The following is a 21,338-nucleotide window of genomic DNA, read 5'->3' on the forward strand; positions in this document are numbered from 1 at the left end:
GTGTGTATGCAGAAACTTGCAGTCAATTCCCTACACCCAGTGATTGTAAACCCAGTGACAACTGACTCACAGTCCTGGGTTTGTGAGAAATACGAGCTGCACGTAAACTGAAATTCAGTCTGCAAAAGGAAAAACACAACACAGCTGGGAAAAAGGATTGGCAGTGTCAGAAAGAGAAAGCTGGAAGCGGCAGTACTACAGGAAGCCAATAGTGGACCACAAGTTACATTTGAATAACCAGTGTGCTGCAAAGGTCATGGCACTCTGCAGCAATCCCATATACAAACACACATCCTGCCAGCATGGGCAGAGAGCCCCACAGGGTGCACCTGCACCTGGGAGAATGATCCGGCCCTCGTGCACGACATGGATGGACAGACTGGAACATGGAAATGGAGCTAAGGAAAAATACACAGCTACTTAGGGCAATGCACACACTGAAAGCAATTAGTGGGGCTGGTGGGATTGATGTAGTGTTCAGCGACCAAGTCTATCCCAAGGAAGGAAGGAAGCCATACATGGACAGCTTTGCTTTTCCTATGGGGTGCCACACACAGCCCCCCATGTCTGCTCGCTTTGGAGCCCCCCCAGCCATTGTGCCTGGCTGTCTCTGCACAAGCAGAGGTAGGAAAGAAAAAAGCAAAACTGAAGAGAAGGAAGAATACAAGTCTTTTGAGGCACAGTGCTCTGCTTTCTGGCATCACCTTATGCTGCCGTGTCAGGACAGACAACCCTCGGCACATGTGACTCCAAACACTGCTCCATGGGTGCCTCCCTCCCTTGCTCCCACCCCACAGAAGATACCCACAGAGCCATACAAAAGGTGAACTGTAAGTGCTCTACATCCAAACATCTCCCAGAGGAGTAAGCAGAAGAGGAGCTGCAGGAATTGCCTCCTAGTTATAATGGGTTAGAGACTAGGGTAGCAGTCAGGGATAGAGACTTGGATTCTTGTTTTCTACATGTGGAAGAGAGTCCAGATGAGGAAGATACTCTGTCCTCCAGGAATTAAAAGAAAGGGTTGACAGAACCCTTTATGGAGGTGTGAATGCTGTAAAACAGAAGTTTTGTGAGGCTGAAGGAAAACTAGCAAAAAAGAGTGGCTTGGTTCCAGTGACCTTGTATAGAAAACACATCAGCATAGCAAGGAAATAGTAGCAACTCCAGAACTGTCCTTTGCAACCATAGGTTTTGCTCCTCTCTTTGCACTTTCCCGCTTCTCCCACCTGGATTGCATCTCCAGACTCATGCTACACATCTCTGTAAGGTCACTCCCTGAGTTATTATTAAGTTTCAATATGTACTTATATTTAGTACATTCAGTAATCCAGTCTGATATGGGAGTGATTCCCAGAAATGGTTTGCATTATTGTACAATTGTATCTTGAGCTCTCCCAGACTTAAAGTTTCTTCTACTCATTGCCTTTGGTGTAGTTTTACTCTCTGTATTTTAGTGGCTTCATAGCTAGGTGCCGTCCAAGCCCAAGGAGGACAAGGTTCCTGACTTTAAAGGCTGACACACTGTTTCCTAGCTGACATCAGTGACACCACAGTGACACCTGTAAGCTCCCTACAGCCTGGAATTTTTTCCTTCCTCCCTGGCCCTACTCTGCTGCAGGTAGGATGTTTTGTTAACTGATGGTCTTAAGAAAATTCTTTGGTGCATGATATTCCTTGCCCTGTTTTTCCTCTTTTGTTATATGATGTCTTCCCTTCAGGCAGCCAAACAGAGCTGGCAAACATCCTCTCTCTAGGTTTTTTACACATTGCTGCAAGGCAAAATAAACAGTTTTTTCCAGTTTGCATTGTTGGGGCTACAGATGTATGCTAATTAACCTTTCAATCTGCTGATGGAAAGCTGAAAGAGATTTAAATGTACTTTTCTAAGGCAGAGACCAAAATCTATGGACACCTGTCCTTTCTAATGTTGGGCTCTGTGTGGCCCAGAGCAGAGTACGTCATGTCCTCCCTTTATGTTGACTCTGAAGGCATTTTCAGATTTCAGCAGAGCTTTACAAAAGGCCAGGAGGCAGAGATAAAATCCTTCTGAAATTCAAGGACATTATGTGTCTTTTTGGAGAAACACTGATGCCAAGGATAATATTTGGGTTGACCTGAGACCACTTCAAGGATGGGGCACTTCAGACTGGGACAATAGGAACTACTTCATAACATGGGAAGTTCATCACATTGTTTTGTTAAGAAGCTGCAGCATTTACTCAAATTTCTTACCTTCCTTTTGTTTTCTAGAACCAAAAAACCACAAACAAACAAACTAAACCTTTCCCCAAAGCCAGGTCTCATATACCCTTCAGGCAAAAGTATTATCAAGCCTGTCATGTCAAACAGTCTGAGCAGAAGAAAGGAAAATGAAATGAATCTGCAGTTTATATCCAATTTCAGTATCAGGTTGAGAACTGGCTGCTACACAAATGAATGAAACAATCTCAGATGTGCAAAGCCAGTACTGCAGAGACCTTCCCAAGAGGAGGAAGCAAAGATCTGTTTCCTTCTTTAAGTTTTAAAAGCTTTACCTCATGATACTGTCTTGTTTGCCAAATATTTCTTGGAATCTTTCAAATAATGGTTCATTTTCATTGTCCATTGTGCTTCAGCCAAACTGCTGGCTGTTGAGGCTGCCTCTGTTAGAGTCCAGAGTCAGCTGATGCCCTGCCCACGTGCCACACTTGTGTTTTGAGCATCTAACCTTTTCCAGGGGAGCATGTGTACCTGTGCACAGGACAGGTGAGTCTGCACACACACGGACACATCCATGGGAGGCAGGCATGGGATGGCACAGGGGCAGCCTGGAAAAGTACCAAGGTACTTAAAAATCAGCACAGTACTGACGTTCAGCTAACTCCCAACACCTTTAAAAAGCCATCTCCACAACCTCTTCCTGTCTGCTCCACACACACTACTTCCCAGCGTTTGTTGCTATATTTATCACTCAAATTACAGTATTACTGAGAGGCCTCAGGCAGCCTCATTCTCCCTTATGCCTCTCAAGTACACAGTGGAAAGGTTTATACTGCCCAGGCACCACCACTTGGAGCAGTTAAAATGTCCAACTTCTCCCTACTGTTATCACCTCTCCAACATTATCATGAAGTCCTTTCATCTATCCTCAAATGACAATTGTATAAACTTACTGTCAGCAATCACTTGCTTACAAGATTTTTATCATCCTAAATGCAGGAAGACTTGTTAATGTGTTATTATGACAGGAAAGTCAGGAAATGAAGAGTTAAGCCTGAACACTCTGTCTTCATTTTGCTGTCTACAAAAAGTTCATTCTGGTTGGGGGTCCTAAAAGGTTCTTTACCCAATTAAAAAAAGAGATCTGACAATTAATGAGGGGAAACACATATTTCTCCTATCTTTCTGTAGTAGCAACATAGAGATTGACTTGACAGGCTACAGATTTGACTGAAAGGGGCACCATTCCTTCGTCCAAAATACATATCCAACAATTTCCATGAGATCAGATGATGAAAATTATTCAATGGCTTCAAAGTAACAAGGAAAAGTATCTAACAAAAGGTCTGTAGAACATGGGTATGAAAAACTTTAGTTGCTTATTGCCTCAAAATTTCTGAGAACTGTATTCTGTGTTAGCTTCATTTGGACTTAAAATTGTGACACTGCAAGAAAAAATGTATTCATCTATTGTCATCTACACAAAAAGATCAGACTTGCACATTTGGGGCTAATTATTTAAACCAAATTAAGAGGAAAAAAAACCAATTGGGAGATTTAAAGAACTGAATTTTAAAGATGTTCCCCCCATATACCCCTGCTGTGCTAACAACAAACACAGAACATCTTGGCCCCTAAGTGATTCATTTGCCAAACAAGAGCAAAGGTTTTACTATTTACTATGGTTCAACCTCATGTATAAAATGATGGCATTTTATGCTATAATCCTCAGATTAAATCTTTTTAATTCACACTCAAAACTGATTGCAGGACAGAAAAAGACCATCAGCTACTTAAGTTCCCTACTTTCCAAACAGTAGGAGAATTAATACTTCACTCCTTGTTATTTTTGTTTTAGGAAGTGAAGGAATCAGTACTCAATGAACTGATTAAGCCACTGAGAATGCATTCACCCCTACTCCAGGATATGACAAATAGGTATCTGCAAATAAGTTTAAATGCCTTAAGTTTAAGCAACATGCGTCAACATGGTGCAGAAGAATTAGAAAGTAGAAACAATTCCGTAAAGGACTCGTTGCCTGAAATGCGCTCTTTTCCCATGCACCACAGCAGAACTCATGGAAGTGCTTCCTGAAGAAGCCATGACCTCACCATCAGTTCTCAGGAAAAGGCAGACCTTTGCAGTGATCAGCAAATCATGTCTCATCTCAGAAAGGAACAAACAGACACCCGCCAGGAAAAACTGCTGCAGATCTCCAAGGACTGATGTATGAGTGAGGTACATAATTAAAGAGGGAGAGAGACTGAAGAAGCCCTGAGTTGGTAAAGGAGAAGTCACAGGGGACTCATATTTAGTAACATGGCAAAAGTGAGGTCATAAACCAGAGCAACCAAAAGGGGGAAAGGAGAAAAGCATATGGTGGAGGACTGGACAGGTCCCAAATGGCCAAGGAGAAAAGCTCAAAAGACTGCAGACCAAGTTTTGGCAGAAAAACACAGAGAAAGATCTGTTGTCTATTTCGATAGATCCTTTGAAGTTTTCTGGATCTAATCTGATTTTTGTCTGTCATTCTTTGCCAAAAACGATAAAACCTGCCAGGGAAAAACCCACCTTCCCTTATTCTTATATTAATACAAAAACAAATGGTCTGTTTTAAATATCAAACACTTAAAAAGCAGATCCTTTCTTCTATGATGTGTTGGAGAGTTCAATATTTGCAAGCTGTCATACTGGCCATTATAACAGACCAAAGTTGTTTCTGTACCTTGTACTTTATCAAATGATGTCAGAACTTAAGCCTTGGTCCTACACCTACACCTGCACCAAAATCAACCACTGGCTCCCATCCACACTTCACTGAACTGGATGACAGAGGCTTATTTACTAAAATGTATGCATAAGGGTGTCCAAAATATATTTTTGAATTTTTTTTGACACTGAAAATCCTCTGTTCCTCTGTAGCAGTAATTTTTTTTAATACTGTCTAACAATACATTATGATACTATAATGTTATGAGCCTTTCTAGGCCATCACCTAACAAAGTCTTTAGGCAGAAGCTTACCTTTAAACCCTTCCCTTGAATTATTTCAATTCATACTTTCAGGTGCCTTACTTTCATGCCTTTTTGGAGAGGGGACACAGTCAACAACACTGAAAATACTGAGCTAAAAACTACCATGTAATCACTACATTATGATGGCTCAGCCTGCCACTGCCACTAGTTCCCATTAAAATGACAGCATTTACTATGTATTACTCTAAGCAATATACTGAAAATTTCACATCCATTTGAAACTAATACATTGAAGTGCCTCAAATCTCATTCTGCCATTGCTATTGGCAGATGCTTTCTAACAGTGGCATTCATAGGAATATTGTTAGCTAAGTAGCAAATTTGGAGTTAAAGTATGTATTAATTCAGAGTAGCAATAAAGGAAGTGGACAAGACAAACAGGAGTCCTGAAGTAGGAACTTCACCCAGACAAGATAATAAATACACCTTCATAATGGTGTGACACCAACACTTTAAAGGCTGTGTCCTCCTCTCAGTACAACATGTTCTAAACAGCTTTAAACATCCATGTGTTTTACATTAAAATACATTGTCTTACCTGCTTGGGTCTCTTGTATTATCCCAAATAAACTTTGCCATCCCTACACAAAGTCCTGCTGCTTATCCAAATACAGTTCTTGTCTCCCCTGCACAATCCTAAACTTCTGTTCAATAATGGCATCAGCCATTTATTTGGGCATGTTCTTATTTTATTGAGGTCATTCCAGACTTTTTCTCTGCTCCTACAGTTGCATTAACAGTTTCCTTCCTATTTTTAAATCAACAGCTAATTTCAGCAACTAAGTGCCTATTGTTTCTTCAGGGTCACTCATAAAACAAACACCATTATTGATCTTTCTGAATCTACCACTAGTTTTTCCCTTTTATCTCATGTGAGTGACTATTCAAGAGGCAGTTTCTCAATAAACCAGGACATTTATCCTAGATAAACTAGGGTATCTGAAAAAAGAGATTTTTCTGTCTATGTGTGCTACTACAGCTCCTATCAGAGAAGTATCAGAGAAACTCATAAACGTTTGGGATTTTGTCTCCACAACACTTTTGTAAAGGCACAAGACTTAACTGTCTTTTACAAACAAGGAAGTAAAACACAAGGGGATTTACTGCTTCAAAGCCAAAGACCACTCATCAAATGTACAACAAATTAAATTCTTATTTTCTACATTTTAATCACAATGGTATCTTCCCTCTATTTTTGCATGCTCTCTAGATACACAATTGTTTACTTGTTGGATTGACAACCTGGCCAGTTTGTATTTATTTTGCATTTTTGATGAACATCTGAAGACAACAGACATCACAGACAAACATAAAAACCATGTTAAACCAAACTGTATTTCCTTTACCATTATTACTAAACCTCAATACAATTCTAAACCTATCTGTTGTCCTCCAATCAAGCTAAAGGAAATTTTGGCTTTGTACAAGAAAATGTGATACCAAAATGCAAAGCAACCCTTCCAGGTAATAAGACCTAAGTGACCTCTTTCAGCCATCAGGGATCTGGGCATTATTGTTTTGGCCAAGTGTGGCAAATTCCATCTTTCTCAAATGAATTCTAGCCCAATCCACAAAGAAACGGTAAATGCAGTGCTAGAGCACTCCATCAGTTATAGGACACAATTTTCCAATGGTGCCCCAGCGTTTCATCACTATTTTTCCACTTTCTGCATGTTTTTTCTCTCTTTATTCACAGGGATGGAAGTCGGGTTTGTCAGGCTTGTTTTTACTGATCACCGGATCAACACAGCTCCAAGGAGAGGGGGTGGGAAGCTAACGTAGGGATCGAGAGAGCTGCCTGTGCTGGGTTTGTTGGCGGTGCTGTGGCACGTGGAGCTGGCTGAGCCCACAGGCTCCCTGTGAGAGACAGGAGTCACTGAGCTGGGGACACGTCTGCATCCTGCTGCTGGAGCCTCTGGGGTCTGAGGTACCTGCTCTGCATGACACTACCCATGTGCACCAAAATACACAGCTGATTCTGAGCCAGGTCAGTTACGTCTGTGTGTTTCATTAGAGGGCAGGCAGAGCACTTCTGTCCTGCTCTAACACTTCGCAAGTTTATTAAACACAGTTTAAGAAGTTTGTCCCTAGACAGGAAATCCATGCCAAAGGTCTCATTGATGCCAAACACCACTTGGTAGGGGCAATAACACTGACATTTAAATGTATTGTTACTTGTATTACTAAAGCTACTATATGTGCATGAAATATATAAGTTTTTATGAGGATACAAAGATCAAATACACTAATTGGATAATGAATAGAGAAGTAGCTAGCAACCACTCAACGATCTGGAAGGAAGCAAATCCCCTGGATAAAAGGCATTCCGTTAATCAGAAGTGTCTGAGTTGCATTCTCAACCCAAATATTTCTTTTCTCCTTATTTGTATGCCATAATGTTTTCTGAGAAACAAAATAAAGACTGATATTCTCACTAGGTTTTTCCTTCATTGAAGAAAATGTGCATCAGGCAAAACCTGGCAACCAAGATGAAGAAAAGTCCTAGCAAAGATGGCATGAACTGTAAATCTAACAAGGTTCAGGCAGACATCAGCCTGATCTACCATGAAGTTGTATGTAACAGCATCACAAGTTACAGAAGCACATTCTGTGCACCCTCCGCTGAACTAACACGCAGTACTAATGCTCCCCTCTCCTGACAGCTCTCTTCCTACCTGATGGTAGAATCTGGGCTCTCTATAGGTTCTACCTCTACTTGCTAAGTCATGCTGAAACTAGAGACTGCTTTGTCTTCACTTGAACTTTACATCCTGTTAGTCTGCACAAAGGAAGTGAGTTATGTGAACAGCACACCTATTTTTTCCTAGTCAAGATGTACTTTGTTGGATATTATTGCCATTCAGGTACCTATTTAGTAACCCAGTCAAAAGCTATGACCAGCTGCATAGAATATAATGATTTTTTTGAAAGGGAAGAAAATGCCATTAAAACAAAAGGCCCTGTTCTGCTTCTGAGTAAACAAATGTGAGTTTTACAAAGGCTCAAAAAGGAAAGGGATTAACATGCTTCAACGTGGTAATGGTCTCAACTGTTCACATTAAAATTTTCACAGTAAATTAAACCATGACAGAGGTAGGAAAGAAGTCAATTTTCAGTGGCTCATGCTGTTCTGCTGACATAAATTGCCATTTTTTAGGTAGTATATCCACCAACCTGTATAATGATAGAATTACAAAACCACAACCCGTTGTTGATTACGTTCGGCCTTTTGCATGCTAATTTTAGCCTGCTCTGCCAAAATAATTGCATGCACCACCTCATTACCAGGCTTCTGGATATTTAGAACCCTGTCGCTATTCTTTTTTCACCAACCTTTGCTTAAGCCTGCTGTGTTGGCCTTCCCTCCCTGTATAGTGTCTGTTGTTCACCACCACCACTTCTGCTTCCAACTCTGCTCGGGACACCTTCCCAGCACTTACACCCATCCTTTTCCAGGGCTGTGTTGCCAAGGGTAATGCTAAATGTCAGTCCATCTCTACCCTGCTCATCCATGTTTCCCTGCAGGTTGCATACAACTCTTCACTATCTTCATGTTTTTTACAGTCTACAAAGAACAGCAAGTTTCCTTGACTAGCAAATGATGGCATGAAGCACTACCCAGTCATCCCAGCAAGGCTGGGGAAGACAAGTAAATACAGACTCACTGTTTGATGCCTGCCAAGAGCTCCCACAACACGTGTTACTTAGTGAGTTTACACAACAGTGACCGAAGAGGAGGAAAGGGACGGGCCATGTAAATATGCCAGCACCAGACCCCCCAGGGAAAGCTCTGCCCTGCGTTATTGTAGCAGCACCAGAAATGGATGTTCAAGCATAATCAGCGCTTATCTGACCGTCAAATGACCACGGTGCCTTTGCACCTCAGTTGTTACCAAGGCAGTGTAAAACAAGAAATGACAAAGGCCTACGAAAGGAAGTCAACCCAGTAAAGGGCAAGGTGAGGCGGGAGGTGCGAGAGACCCAAAAAGCCTGGGTGCAGTGGGGTGGCACCAGGGCTGGAGGGCTGCCCCAGAGCCAGACCCCGATTCACCTCACCCAGCCTCCCCGAGCCGAGCCCGCCGCCCCGGGGACACACACCGCCTGACCCCGGGCCTCGCCCCCTGCAGACCTGTCCCTGCCTCGGGCCGAGCCCCTTCCCCGCAGGTCCCCGGGCCCGGCCCGCAGCGCTGTCCCGGCCGGTCCCTGGGCCGCGGTGCCCGGGGGCGGCGGCCGCGGTGCCCGGCCTCACCCTGCCCCGGGCCGCGGGGGTCGGCGGGGCCCTTCTGCCTCCCGGGGGAGCCGGGGGCCGGGGCGAGGGAGGGCGCATGATAAACAGCATCGTTTTCATGCAGGCAGGGCTGCCGGCTCCCCAAGCCTCCTCCCCGCGATAACAACCCAGGTACAGCTCGCGCTCGCCCCCCTCCCTCCCCCTTCCTCCTCCTCCTCCTCCTCCTCCACCTCCTCCTCCTCCCGGGGGGCCGGGGAGAAATCTACAGATCAAAGAAAAGATGCACAATAATAGCGGGGTGGGCGCGCACCGCGGCCCCCCGCCCGGCGGGGCCGGAGCCGGGGCCTCCGGCGGCTCCTGGCCGCGGCCCGGCCGCTGCCCGCCCGGCCGCGGGGCGAGGGGGGCGGCGGCGCGGGGCCGGGCGCCCCCGCCGCGGTACTCACCCGGGCCGGCCAGTGCGGGTACCCCTTCATTTTGGCGAACACCAGGTCTCCAGCCTTGTATTCTCGGGGCCGCGGACGAGCCATCGGGAGCCGCCGCGGGAGCCGCCGTGTGTCCCCCCGCCCCGCGCACGCCGCCCCGGGGGCAGCCGGGCGAGCCCCCCGCGGGGTGCGATGCGCCCGGGCACGGGGCGCAGCCGGGAGCGGGGCCGGGCCGCGGGCGATCCCCGATCTCTCCGGCGGCGGCGGCGGCGGCGGCGGGAGGAGATGGGGTGTGTGTGTGAGTGTGAGTGTGTGCGCGTGTGTCTGTGTGTGTGAGTGTGTACGCGGGGGAGGGGGAGGCCTTGGACACAACCCCAGCAGCCCCCGGTACCAGGGAGCGGGCTGGCCGGGCGGGGGCGGCCGGGGAGCCCTCGCCCCGCGGCGGCGGCGGGCGCGGCGCTGCCCGCGGCCCCCCCGTGCGCGCTGGGCTACGCCGCCCGCGCCGCCCGCTCCATCCCCGCCGCAGCCGCCGCGGCCCCGGGAATATGGAGCCGTCTCCGACGAATTACTCCTCGGGCAGCGACCGAAAACAGGATCTTCTTATCCCCCCCCACCCCGCCCGCGCCTCCCCCCGCGCTTTCCCTTCCTGTTATTTTCTAGGTACACAGATCGGTTTCTATGAAAATAGGAGAGCAGAGAGCGCTCCAGTCCCGCCCGGCCCTCCCTTCCCCGCTGAAGCATGACATGGTTCTTTATGCGCGCCCGACATGGAGGCAGGGCGGCGAGGAGAAGCCGGCCGGTGTTGGCGGCAGGGCGCCCGCTTCCCCCGGCCAAAGGCGCCCGGCCCTCGGGCCTGGGGGTGCCCTGGCCCCGGCTGTCACGGAGGTCCAGGCCCAGCACGGACCGGCTCCTCCGGGCGCCTGCACGCCCCTCCCGAGCCCTCCCCATGCCAAGCAGCCTGTGCAGACCCTCGGCAACGGCCTGGCTCCTAAGCACAAGGCTGTCCCAATTTCTGTATCCAGCCTCTTCTCCACCGCCTTTTCAGCTTAAAACTAAAGACCCCTCCACCTGCCTTTTCAGCTTAAAACTAAAACCTACATCCACCGAGCCATGGACCTTGGAGCTGCACAATGGTGACTTCCCCTCACAGGGTGTTTGGGATCTCTTGCTTGCCAGGTGATGCCAGTTTTTCCCCGTGAAAGGGAAGCCTTGGTAACTCACAAATCCCAGATATTGCTGCTTTTACCATAATGCTATCAGTTCAGCTGTAATGTTCAAACATCAATTATTATTGACATTTACTATACTCAAGTATCTAGTAAAACTAGATAGGCACCTGCAAGGTGGGTCACAAGCAGTAAAGTTTAGGAAAGGTTTTTCTGCAGGTCTGGCTGAAACTCTAGCAATAGGTTCCCCAACCACTCCCACATTTAAGATGGCAACTGGGTTTAGGGAGACAGCTCTGGCTGGTGCTTCCCTGACACCCAAGGAAAGTACCTGGCTACAGGCAGTTCCTGCTGATGAGGAAGGAAATGGATGGCTGAAGACCGCAGGGTCACATTTTGGGGAGGGAGAAGATGGACCACAGAGAGCACTACCAGTCTGCAATGGCTGGTAATGGCAGAAAAATAAGATAAATGCTTCTTCTAGCACCTGTTCCCGGGCTGGCACAGGACCAAGAAGATTTACTTTTTATGGTACCCCCAGATGTGGCTCTGGAGCCCAAATGCTGCTGTTGCAAAAATGTAAGTCAGGAAAGTTTCTGCTCTGGGTCATAAAAAAGGATAAGCACTTCACTGCTGGTGGAAGCATTGCTGTAAAATCATTAGCTCAGGTATCAGTAGCAGACTAATAATGGAAAAAGAATTCCAAAAAGCTGGATAAACATTTAGATAATGAGCCCGCACTGTGCTCAGTGCTGTTACTGTTCTGAAGTACTGATCAGTGACAGGGTTGCCAATGCAGCCACCTGCAGTATATACACATCTGGCCAAACAGCTCACTTTCACTTTCACATCAAATAGGATTTTGTATCCTCTTAAATTGATACCTAATTCCCTTCAGAAAAATGTAATAGAAAATCTCTGAGTATAGGAGCTGGGGGCTCTAATCTGACCCTCTCCAGAATAATCCTGTGTGCTGTCTTACACACATAGGATTACCTCCCCAAAACAGCTTCCCCTCCAAAATACTAGGGAGTGGAGCTGCTTTTTTTTTTTTTTTTTTTTTTTTTTTTTTTTTTTTTTTTTTTTTTAATGCATTGTTTGCTTTTCATCTCAGCTGTTCAGATATGAACAGCTCTTTCTAGTAACTTACGTAGTGACCTTAAATCAGAAAGGAGTGGGATGTGTGCCAGTTTCTTACAAAAGGAAACTCTACACTTTATGTACACACCCAAACAACAATTTATTGCTAATGTCAAAATAGCAACATTTGAAGTGACTAGATACAGAACTGAAACATCTCATTGCAATGTGCACATTTTTATTTCCTTTTGTCCCAACACTGGTGTCTGCAGAGAATGCAGTGAATTAATATTGTTTCTAGTCTGCAGTGAAGATAATAATACACTAGATCTCCAAAGAAAACTCATCCCATGGACATGCAAGGATGCAGCTCTCTTTATCTCGTGAACAGACTGCAAAGGATAAATGAGTTGCTAAGGTAAGAACTCTGTTCAGGCTTGGCCAGCTGAAAACTCTTAAAACACTCTGCAGATAGTTCCTCCATCAAGCTGTGGTTAAGATGCTGGGATAAAATGGAGAAGAAAAAGCAAACTCCCTTGCTGACAAATAAAAAACCGAATCAAATGTTCCACACATTAAGAGGAAAGTAAAGAACTTTGGCACAAAACGCAAAGGAGTTGGTAGCGTGCATAACCCCCTCAGCCTCTCATCACAGCACACAAAGCCTGAGATCTCCTGCTAGGTCACCTGTATTCTGTTCCTTTCTCTTCTCTTACAAAGGAGAGTTCATCTACTCCTTCCACACAGAAGTGGAAAAGAGGAGTGAAGAGAGTTTCTTCCAAACACTTCAAGAGCAGTTTCAGATCATAACAGTGAGCGGAGGGGTGCAGAGGCTTGCTGAGATATGCACATATATATGAGATATGTACATAGGCCTAAGTCTAGAGAAGCCAAGAGCTGTGTCTGCCTTGAGCACAATGATCAGCAGGTCACAGACGCAGCAATAGCCATGTCCTCATGGAGCAAGGGAGACCTGCAGCAGGGATGGGTGTCTCCTTCTCCCTGAACTCCTCAGAATGGTCATACCAAGTTCTCTCTCCCCCTGCCAGACAGGTGCTCTATTCCCAGAGCAGGGCAGTATACACAGGTATGAGCAGGGGAGATGGCAATGACAGAGGCCCAGCAGGACTGCAGGAGAGGTGGCAGGGCCAGCAGCATGATCAGAGTGAAACCCTGAGTCACCAAGGACAGATGGAGTCTGAGATAACTGCTCTGAAGTCATTACCACACTACTGAATTTTGAGTTCCCAGTAATTCCCATGAAACAGTGTTCTTGAGTTATTGAGAAGCTTTCAGCTAGTTCCGATAATTTCTCTCCAGTGCACATGAGGAAAAGAATAACTACACATTGCTGGTTGAAAACTTTCATAAGTGAAAAGATTTCATTGATTTGAAAGTGTAGATCAATATTTAAGAAGAGAGCATGTGGACAAAAAGGGCTTAATTTCAAAAGAACTTTCCAAAGTCCTGAATACATGTTTAATCATACCTAAGTTTTTGCATTAAATACTCCATGGTTTTGCACGCACTTATTTGCATGCAGACAGTCTGGAGTGTGAATCCTGTTCATACTGGTATCTTGCACTTGCCATTTTTTGAGAAGCTGCCTATATTGTGTCTGTTGAAACCACATGGATTATTACATTTGCTTCTAACATTATGTCCCTGGCCACCTCACAATTTTTGCTTTCCCTGCTGAAATCTCTTCTGAGATCAGACTGTGAATGCGCTGCAGCATGGCCACCTGTACAATCAACTTTACTGTTAAATAATGAAACAAAACTCTTTATTTTTACTTACCTACTGATATATATATTTGATATATCAAACTATATCAGTATAGTATAATATAAACTGATATAATTTTCTTTCCTTCTGCATTTCCTTTTCCTGTATATAAAAGTGTCAGTAATGACTAACATGACTAGTATTTTGCCTATGACCACAGTAACGTAGTACTTCTGTGTAAAATATTTTAATAGGAAATTGTTCTGAATCACAACTGAGCCATTCCCCTGTGCAAGACATGTCTGAGAGCACTATCTGAAATCACAGAGCCACTTCATGTCAGGCAGAAAGAGGCCATGATGGTTTATGTCCATCCCAACATGCATAGAAAGGCACTTACCATGCCCATTAGGATATTCTTAATTACTGGAGATAAGCAGCTCACCAGGGGATCTCAAGCTTTCTCTTTAATAAGCTTAGAAGGGAGAAGGGTGTGTATCATAGCTGAAGCAAGTTATCTGTACTCAATTTCATGAATCTTCTTATGTTACACACTCCTAATCATATTAAATTAGACAATCTTTAAGGTGATTGCTTTACATGTTGCAGAGGTGTGAACACGTATCCTAGAGGCAGAAGAGATAGAAGCACTTCAGTTAGAATTAACTCTCTCTCTGGCTGGGAGCTTTCCACTCTAAGCTGGAAAGAGGTGCATGGGATGGAAATGTTATTAGCAAGTATGCATTGCTGCTATTCCTTGTTCTCTACAGACATTTCAGCTAAAGCTACAGCAGGCAAAAGATGCCTACAGTCAGTGCTGCTTAACATGTTCCAACTCAAACCTCTGTTTCTAGTTTCTTGCGTATCTTTCATAATTTAACCATTAGAACTGAAATTTTCAATGAATCAAAACTCTTCTGACAATGACAGTAAAAGAAATAATTGTAAAATTACCGAATTTCCAGGTACCATATAAATGTAGCTGATTTTCAAGTGTCTGAAAAGCATTTGTAAACACTGAACAGGGATTAATAAACAAGCCTCGTGTTCTGTCTGGACTAAACATGCTCTAGGCTAAAGTGAATGTGATTCAGCTCATGCTGGAGATGACCGTGGAAGCAAAGCTCATGAGAGGAAGAAATGGCTCCCTGTGAGAGAACTGGGGAAAGCTGGAAGGGAAGCAGGAACTAAAGCCTGGAAAGGATGTGAGAAAAGCAGAAAGGGATTAAGAAAGAGAGGTAAAAGCAGACGTGTATAAGAAGACAAAGATTTCAGAGTATCTTAGTATAAATCAAGAAAACCTGCACATTATCTAACAAAATCTGTTGCCCAGTACATCTCATTCTCTGCTGGCAAGCTCTCCTTACAAAGTCTAATGACCTGTCACTGTGCTGTCAGTTAGCTCATCAGCTTATGTGGAAATCCACACTGCATTCAAAGGTATTGGACTTTATGACCTACCAGGCTCTTCAGTGGTAACCAGCCTGAGATTTTTTAGGGGTGGGGAGAAAAAAACAAATCAGAAGGATATTTTTAAAGATCGTATCACAAACCTTTCCAGTAACCTGAGTATTTCACAACATTAACTACCTGACTTTGCAACTTCACTGGTTGAATTTTCTCTTGTGGCATGTGAAATGTTTTAGCAGTTATTTATTGAGAAACACTCATCAAAATCTAGTACTTCCATAAACATTACACATGATATGAAGATTATCTTGATGGACAGAAGTTGCACAATTTACTTTGATATTCCCATAATTTTATGTGTTTGTTATATCATTCATTACAATGAAACTAGTCTCTCTCATTTCCATTTGATATGCTAATCTATAAAATACTCCTTCAAATGGCCAGGTGAGAAACTCCACCTCCAAAGCTATAAAGCTGTGATACCTAAGAAAGAAAACCTGCAACAGATATTCCTCCTCTGGAGAAATATTTTAGATGTGTCATCTAAAGTCTCAGAGATTTATTGGGTGAGAAGTATGTTGAGAGTTGACAAGAACAATAAATTTAGTGCCAGATTCCTGACACTTACCCCATCGTAGTTTCCCCTCATAAATACTGGAGAAAAGGATTTCTCTCACATGCCTCTGGTACATTAATCAAAAAGCCTTTTGAAATGTGACTTAATGAATAATTACATCCCAACATGGACAACAGAACATATTTATTTAAGGAGATTTGTAACTTCACTTTTGTATTACCTGAATGGCAGTGTCAGAAGCCAGGAAACAGAAAGAAATAATGCAGCTAGCATGCAATTTCTGGAGATTGCTGCTGCTTTGTACCATAAAACCTCTCTCAAGAGCAGCAGAGTTTGACGATGGGATGTACCTACTGCTCAAGGATTCACACTTCCGGAACCCAAGCCCTGAATCTCAAAATGTTGTGCTGCAGTCTAATGTGTAAGGGTTATCACAGGAAAAAAAGAATTCTGTCAGGAATTTCTTCCTGGGTAGGTTGGCATCAGCAAGAGTTTAATAGAAGGCAAACTAAATGACACAAGACTGTCATCCCAACTGTGTTGAAATCAGCAGAAAAACTCTAAGCATGTCACCTCTGGAACTTTCTTCAGACCATCCTTCTCTATTCCATGGGCAACATCCCCAAACTCTCAGTGACTCAAATCACTAAACTGCGTCTTTTGCCCATCTCCCTCCATGTCTTTTACCTAGGCCACAGCCAAATCTCACTGATCTCACCTTTTTCCATGAGCATTTTTCATCTCTGTGAAGGCACTTTTGTCCAGATATGACCTCTGTAGGTCTTTCTTGACCTTTCTCATCCATGTGCCCTTTTTCTCCAGTTCATGTGAAGCAGTGCCATTGAGGATATGGCCATTCTTTATAATCACTTTGCTTTGCTCAAGAGTCTCTTGGAAATATCCTCTTCCTGTCATACCTGTGTTTAACACCTTGGCTTCACAGCACTGAGCGTCTTGCTGCTTCTTTGTTGTGGGTTAACTCCAGTAGGCAGCCAAGTCCCACACATCTCTGTGTGGTCAGCATCACTTTGGTCACCGAGCCAAAACACAGCACCATATGAGCTACTGTAAAGAAAATTAACCATATCCCAGCCAAAACCAGAACTTCTTTCTCATGTTACCACCCCCACCCTGCCCAGACTTACTACATCATCCCCATGGCTCCTGGATGGTGAGTCCTCAAAGGGGGACTGGGGGTAAGGACTGAGATACCATTGGGTTTGAAGGACTGAGGAGAATCCTCAGGCTCTGTGGTTGTGGTGATGCTGAGTGTGATGACCACATTGGGTGCCAGGATGAAAACAGGCATGAAGAAATGCCTGGGGAAGTAGACATGGATGGTATTACACCTGATGGGTTGCAGGGGAAGTAAGTCATCACTGATCAAGTAGAAAACAGGGCAAGTTACCTTCTCTCCCTTCAACATTGCCAACAAATGAGGACTCAGCTCTCTGGGGAGCCATTCCTTTCCTCTCCAGGGCAGGATGGAAGCTGGGATGCAGGAACCAAAGTGGTTGAATCCACCACCACCACACTTGGTCTGACATTCTATTGCTTAAACCTTGTGCTGTACTCTTAAAGATCAGCACACCACCCTGCACAATGCAAGAACTGGTTCCAGCTGCCTCCCATGGGAACTTCTTAAAATCACATTTCTTCACACATTCCACATACCCTCTACCTCCAGATCATGTTTCTTGGGATGGCCTGCAAGTCTGCCCTTTCCTACTTACATCTTGTCATGTGGCAGCCACATGTTGGTTGTTTCTCCATTAACCAGACCTCGTATCCTGCTCACCTATTTGTCTCTCAGAGATCTGCAGCCTGTACTCCTGGTCATGATATGTCCTTTTAAGAATTGTAACCTCTTTTCTTTTGAATTCCTTTCTCAAAACTCCATCCCTCCCAGAAAACCTAGGATATCTTATTAGGTCTACCACACCTCTAATGAGTGAGGGTTAGCATAGGAACCTGGAATTAAGTGCTACAGAGGCTGGAAAGAAAAGGTCAGGAGTAGATTGTGGAGGAGGAAAGGAAGTTAACATGCTTAATAACACTTAAGATTAAAATGTATAATTAATATTACCTTGCCCAGTGTTTCAGTGATACTTTGTTGTATAATGTATCTTTTTCCACACAGTCTGACTTTGTTTTTCTCAACACTGCCCTCTTCAAAGAAGGCCTCTTCTTCTTCTGAGTTTGGAAAGTTACACGTTTATAAATAATAAATATTACAATAAAACCCAGGGCTACTGCAGTTGCTAGCAAACAGCCAACATGCACTAGGTCTCCTCTTAGAAGTCAAAGGTCTGTTTCTGCTGCTGTTTGTGCCACTTTATCTACTTTGATGCAGTGAAATTGCTTCTGATTTGTATCACTGATTTGTAAAACTGAGTTACCAAAATGTAAAATCACAGTAAGATACAAAACCAATATAAATATTACAGAATAATACACGTCCTTGCAGATGTGTATTATTTGCAGAGACATCATTATAAGCCAGGAAACATACATTAGAGAAGTGACAGCCTTTCTATGTAATTAGAACAAAGAGGCTTCATAAGGAAATTACTTGTTTCTGTCCACTTGTTTTTCTTCTTTAGCTGTCACATTTAAGTGGATGCTATCCTACTGAACATGAACCCCAGTTCAAACCTTCCCACTGCAGTTCAGGGAACTACAATGTTTCAGGAGAAAAACGTTTTCAGAAGAAAAATGCTAACCTATCTTCACTGAATAGTATCAGCAGAGGACTTAGTATATTGCTGGAAGACAAGCATAAAATATTTAGGCTGGTTAGCATTAAGAAAGTCAAAGTGAATATCATGAGATGAAGCAGCCAAACAGAATTGGCAGGGATAGTCTTATAAGGGAGAGGTATTAATAGACTGCTACTCCCACTGGACATGATGCTCCTGTCTTACTCAGGCAAACCTCCCACTAAAGCTTTCAAAGGACACAATGCCAGTCCAGAGCTGAGCAGGAACTTTGGGACCAAAAGCAATACCCAAATCTTCTGCCCATTCATGTAATGCCTCTGTTAATTGCTTGTGCTGTATCCTTCCTCTGCAACTTCATGGGGCCTGGCAGCTGGAGGGCCTGGCAGCTTGCTCTGCTGGGCAGATGCTGGCCCTCTGAAGATAAAGCCAGAGTTTGTTGCCAAGTGGGCCATGGTGCCTAAAGAGGAGAAATAGTTTGAACATTCACAGCTGCTTTTTGTCATCCAGTGATCAACAGTGAACATCTGGAGCATGGCTAGCAGAAGATCAGTAGAAAGGCAAGAATTGATACAACTAGTTAGACACTGCAGACCTTAAGTTAAATTGTGCTGCCACACAAGCCTCAGTTTAAGCAGAGCTCTGGACCTACATGTTATTTTGGACCTGCCACAGGAAAAGATCTACTTTTCCATACTTCTGTGTGAAGGACAAATCTCAGGCAGCAATAGTATGAAATTGAAATGAGCTGCAGTTTGCTTTCCCATTTAGTGTCCTCACTCACAATCTTCCAGGACGGTTTTTACCTTACAATGGTATCTTAGGGGACTCATAGGATGTAGACTTCAGCATCCAATATAGAAGGATTCAAACCAATATAAACTATTTACATGGATATCAATATTGTCCACATAACAAAATTAACATTGGTAACAGGGGATAAGAAGAATTGAAATTTAGGGCAGTAATATGAACAAGGAATATAGAACAACAGGCTGTTCTATACCACAAGCTGTAAGTTATTTTATATCTAGTACTGGCCATTATATAAACTTTGTGCATTTTGTCTGTCTGTTTGTTTCAGCAATGAGGCTTTAAATGAACAGGTAAAAATGGTTCTATTTTGTGTTAATTTTCCCAGGTTAATAAAGTGTCAGATTAAAGCAAGGAATTATTTTCTCAGCAAATAAGTAGTTTACAGTAATGGCAGTTGTAACAAAGGTCAATAGACCAAATGGCCCTGTCTTGGTGCAGCTTTGCTGACGGCAATACAAGAAATAATTTGGCCACTGTGTATGTGGTGTACCCAGTTCTCTGCTGCACAAGGCAATGAAAGGAAACACACTCACACAAGCCTGCCGAATGCGAAGCTCCCATAAATGCTCACTGCGCTCTTGCACAACCAGAAAGATCCTGCTTTTGAGTTCTCTGGACAGAATTTCAGTCTTAAAAAACTATGTAGCTCTGCGCATTTACAGACTACTAATGAAAAACTGTTAGATGAAATTTATACTGCATATTGCTTAAACTGTGTACATATATCATGTAAAATGGTATGCCGCAAAGTATACACACAAATGTAAACCCTCAGACATCAGACATTCCTTTATTTCACTGAATATGAACTCATTTTTCCTCTCACACATGTTCTCTCTCACACACACACACACTGGAAGGAACCTACTGGCTTTCACTGATCCCGAGCATTCCTGGGGGACTGGCGAGGTCCAAAGAGCCGTCTCATAGTAGATCACTCTGCCATATGTTTGCCTTTCCACACAAACGTTTGCCAGGAAATCTATCACCTTCAATGCAGCACCATCATGTGACATGACAGTAAAAATGTTTATGTGCAGTCTCTCTCAGTGTTTTGCAGACAGCAAAGTATCTGTAGAAATGAAGATACTGCACTACCCTCTCCTTTAACTACCCCTTTTTTTCTGGCAATAGCTTTGATCTTTACAAGTGTCCTTCTTCTGTCAGTAACAACTCTGGTTTGAATTAAGGACAAATGCTCCATTTCCCTCATTTTTTTTTAGTGAAGCGCTCCTGCAAGCTCGTTTGTTTGAAGCTTGATTCAAACACTTGAAAACTAGGGCTTTGAGCCCCTAAATGTTTGCTCTCAGATTCACGGCATGCTCATTGCTAGGCATGTCAAAGGCTATTGCCCCACCACATAGCATGGTCAGCTCCAGTCTTCCATGGAATGGGCAGTGGCATTTGGTGATGCTGCTGCACAAAAGAGCAAAAGTCAAGGCTGAACATGCACAATTATTACTGCAATTGATGAGAATCTAGTTTATGCTATGATGCTCTTAAGGCCTGCAGCTGTATTGTTACTGTCTATCCATATACTGACTGAATCGCTCAGATGTCCTACAGGAAACTCCAGGCAGACTAGAACAAATGTTGCAGTAGAGACATCTCCATATGAAACAGCCCATGGAGGCAAACCAGACATTCTTACTTCAAAAGGCTGAAGATGCCATCTCTTCACTTTGTGTCACTGTACACTGGGATATGCCTGAGCAGTATCAAAAGCTGAATCTCTACTGGATTTAGTGGACTCTTCCCTTTCCTGGCTAACAAAACTGCTGGGAATGAGTTTGCTTTTAAAATGTTAATTTATTCAATTTCAAAGGCTGGGCTTTTGTTTTCAGGCTGGTTTGAATTCTTCATCTAGGAGAAGGTGTCAAAATGGTGACAAAACTGGCTTAATTTCTAGTCTGTAAAATCTACACAAATCACACAGCCCTGCCCTATATTTTGGCA

The 21,338-nt window shown here is 43.9% G+C and overlaps 1 protein-coding gene across 1 annotated transcript in view; it reads right to left on the bottom strand.

The window, feature by feature from the left end:
* Positions 1 to 10,060, bottom strand: part of HDGFL3 (HDGF like 3) — a 41,725-nt gene extending 31,665 nt beyond the window's left edge. The window contains exon 1 of the mRNA XM_040077672.2: positions 9,907 to 10,060. Within this exon, the coding sequence (XP_039933606.1) occupies positions 9,907 to 9,990 (84 nt within the window). The 5' untranslated portion in view covers positions 9,991 to 10,060. The remainder of the gene's footprint in view (positions 1 to 9,906) is intronic.
* Between the last annotated feature and the right edge of the window lie 11,278 nt (positions 10,061 to 21,338).

The sequence above is a fragment of the Hirundo rustica genome, chromosome 13 (genome assembly GCF_015227805.2).
Source record: "Hirundo rustica isolate bHirRus1 chromosome 13, bHirRus1.pri.v3, whole genome shotgun sequence".
NCBI classification, from domain to species: Eukaryota; Metazoa; Chordata; class Aves; order Passeriformes; family Hirundinidae; genus Hirundo; species Hirundo rustica.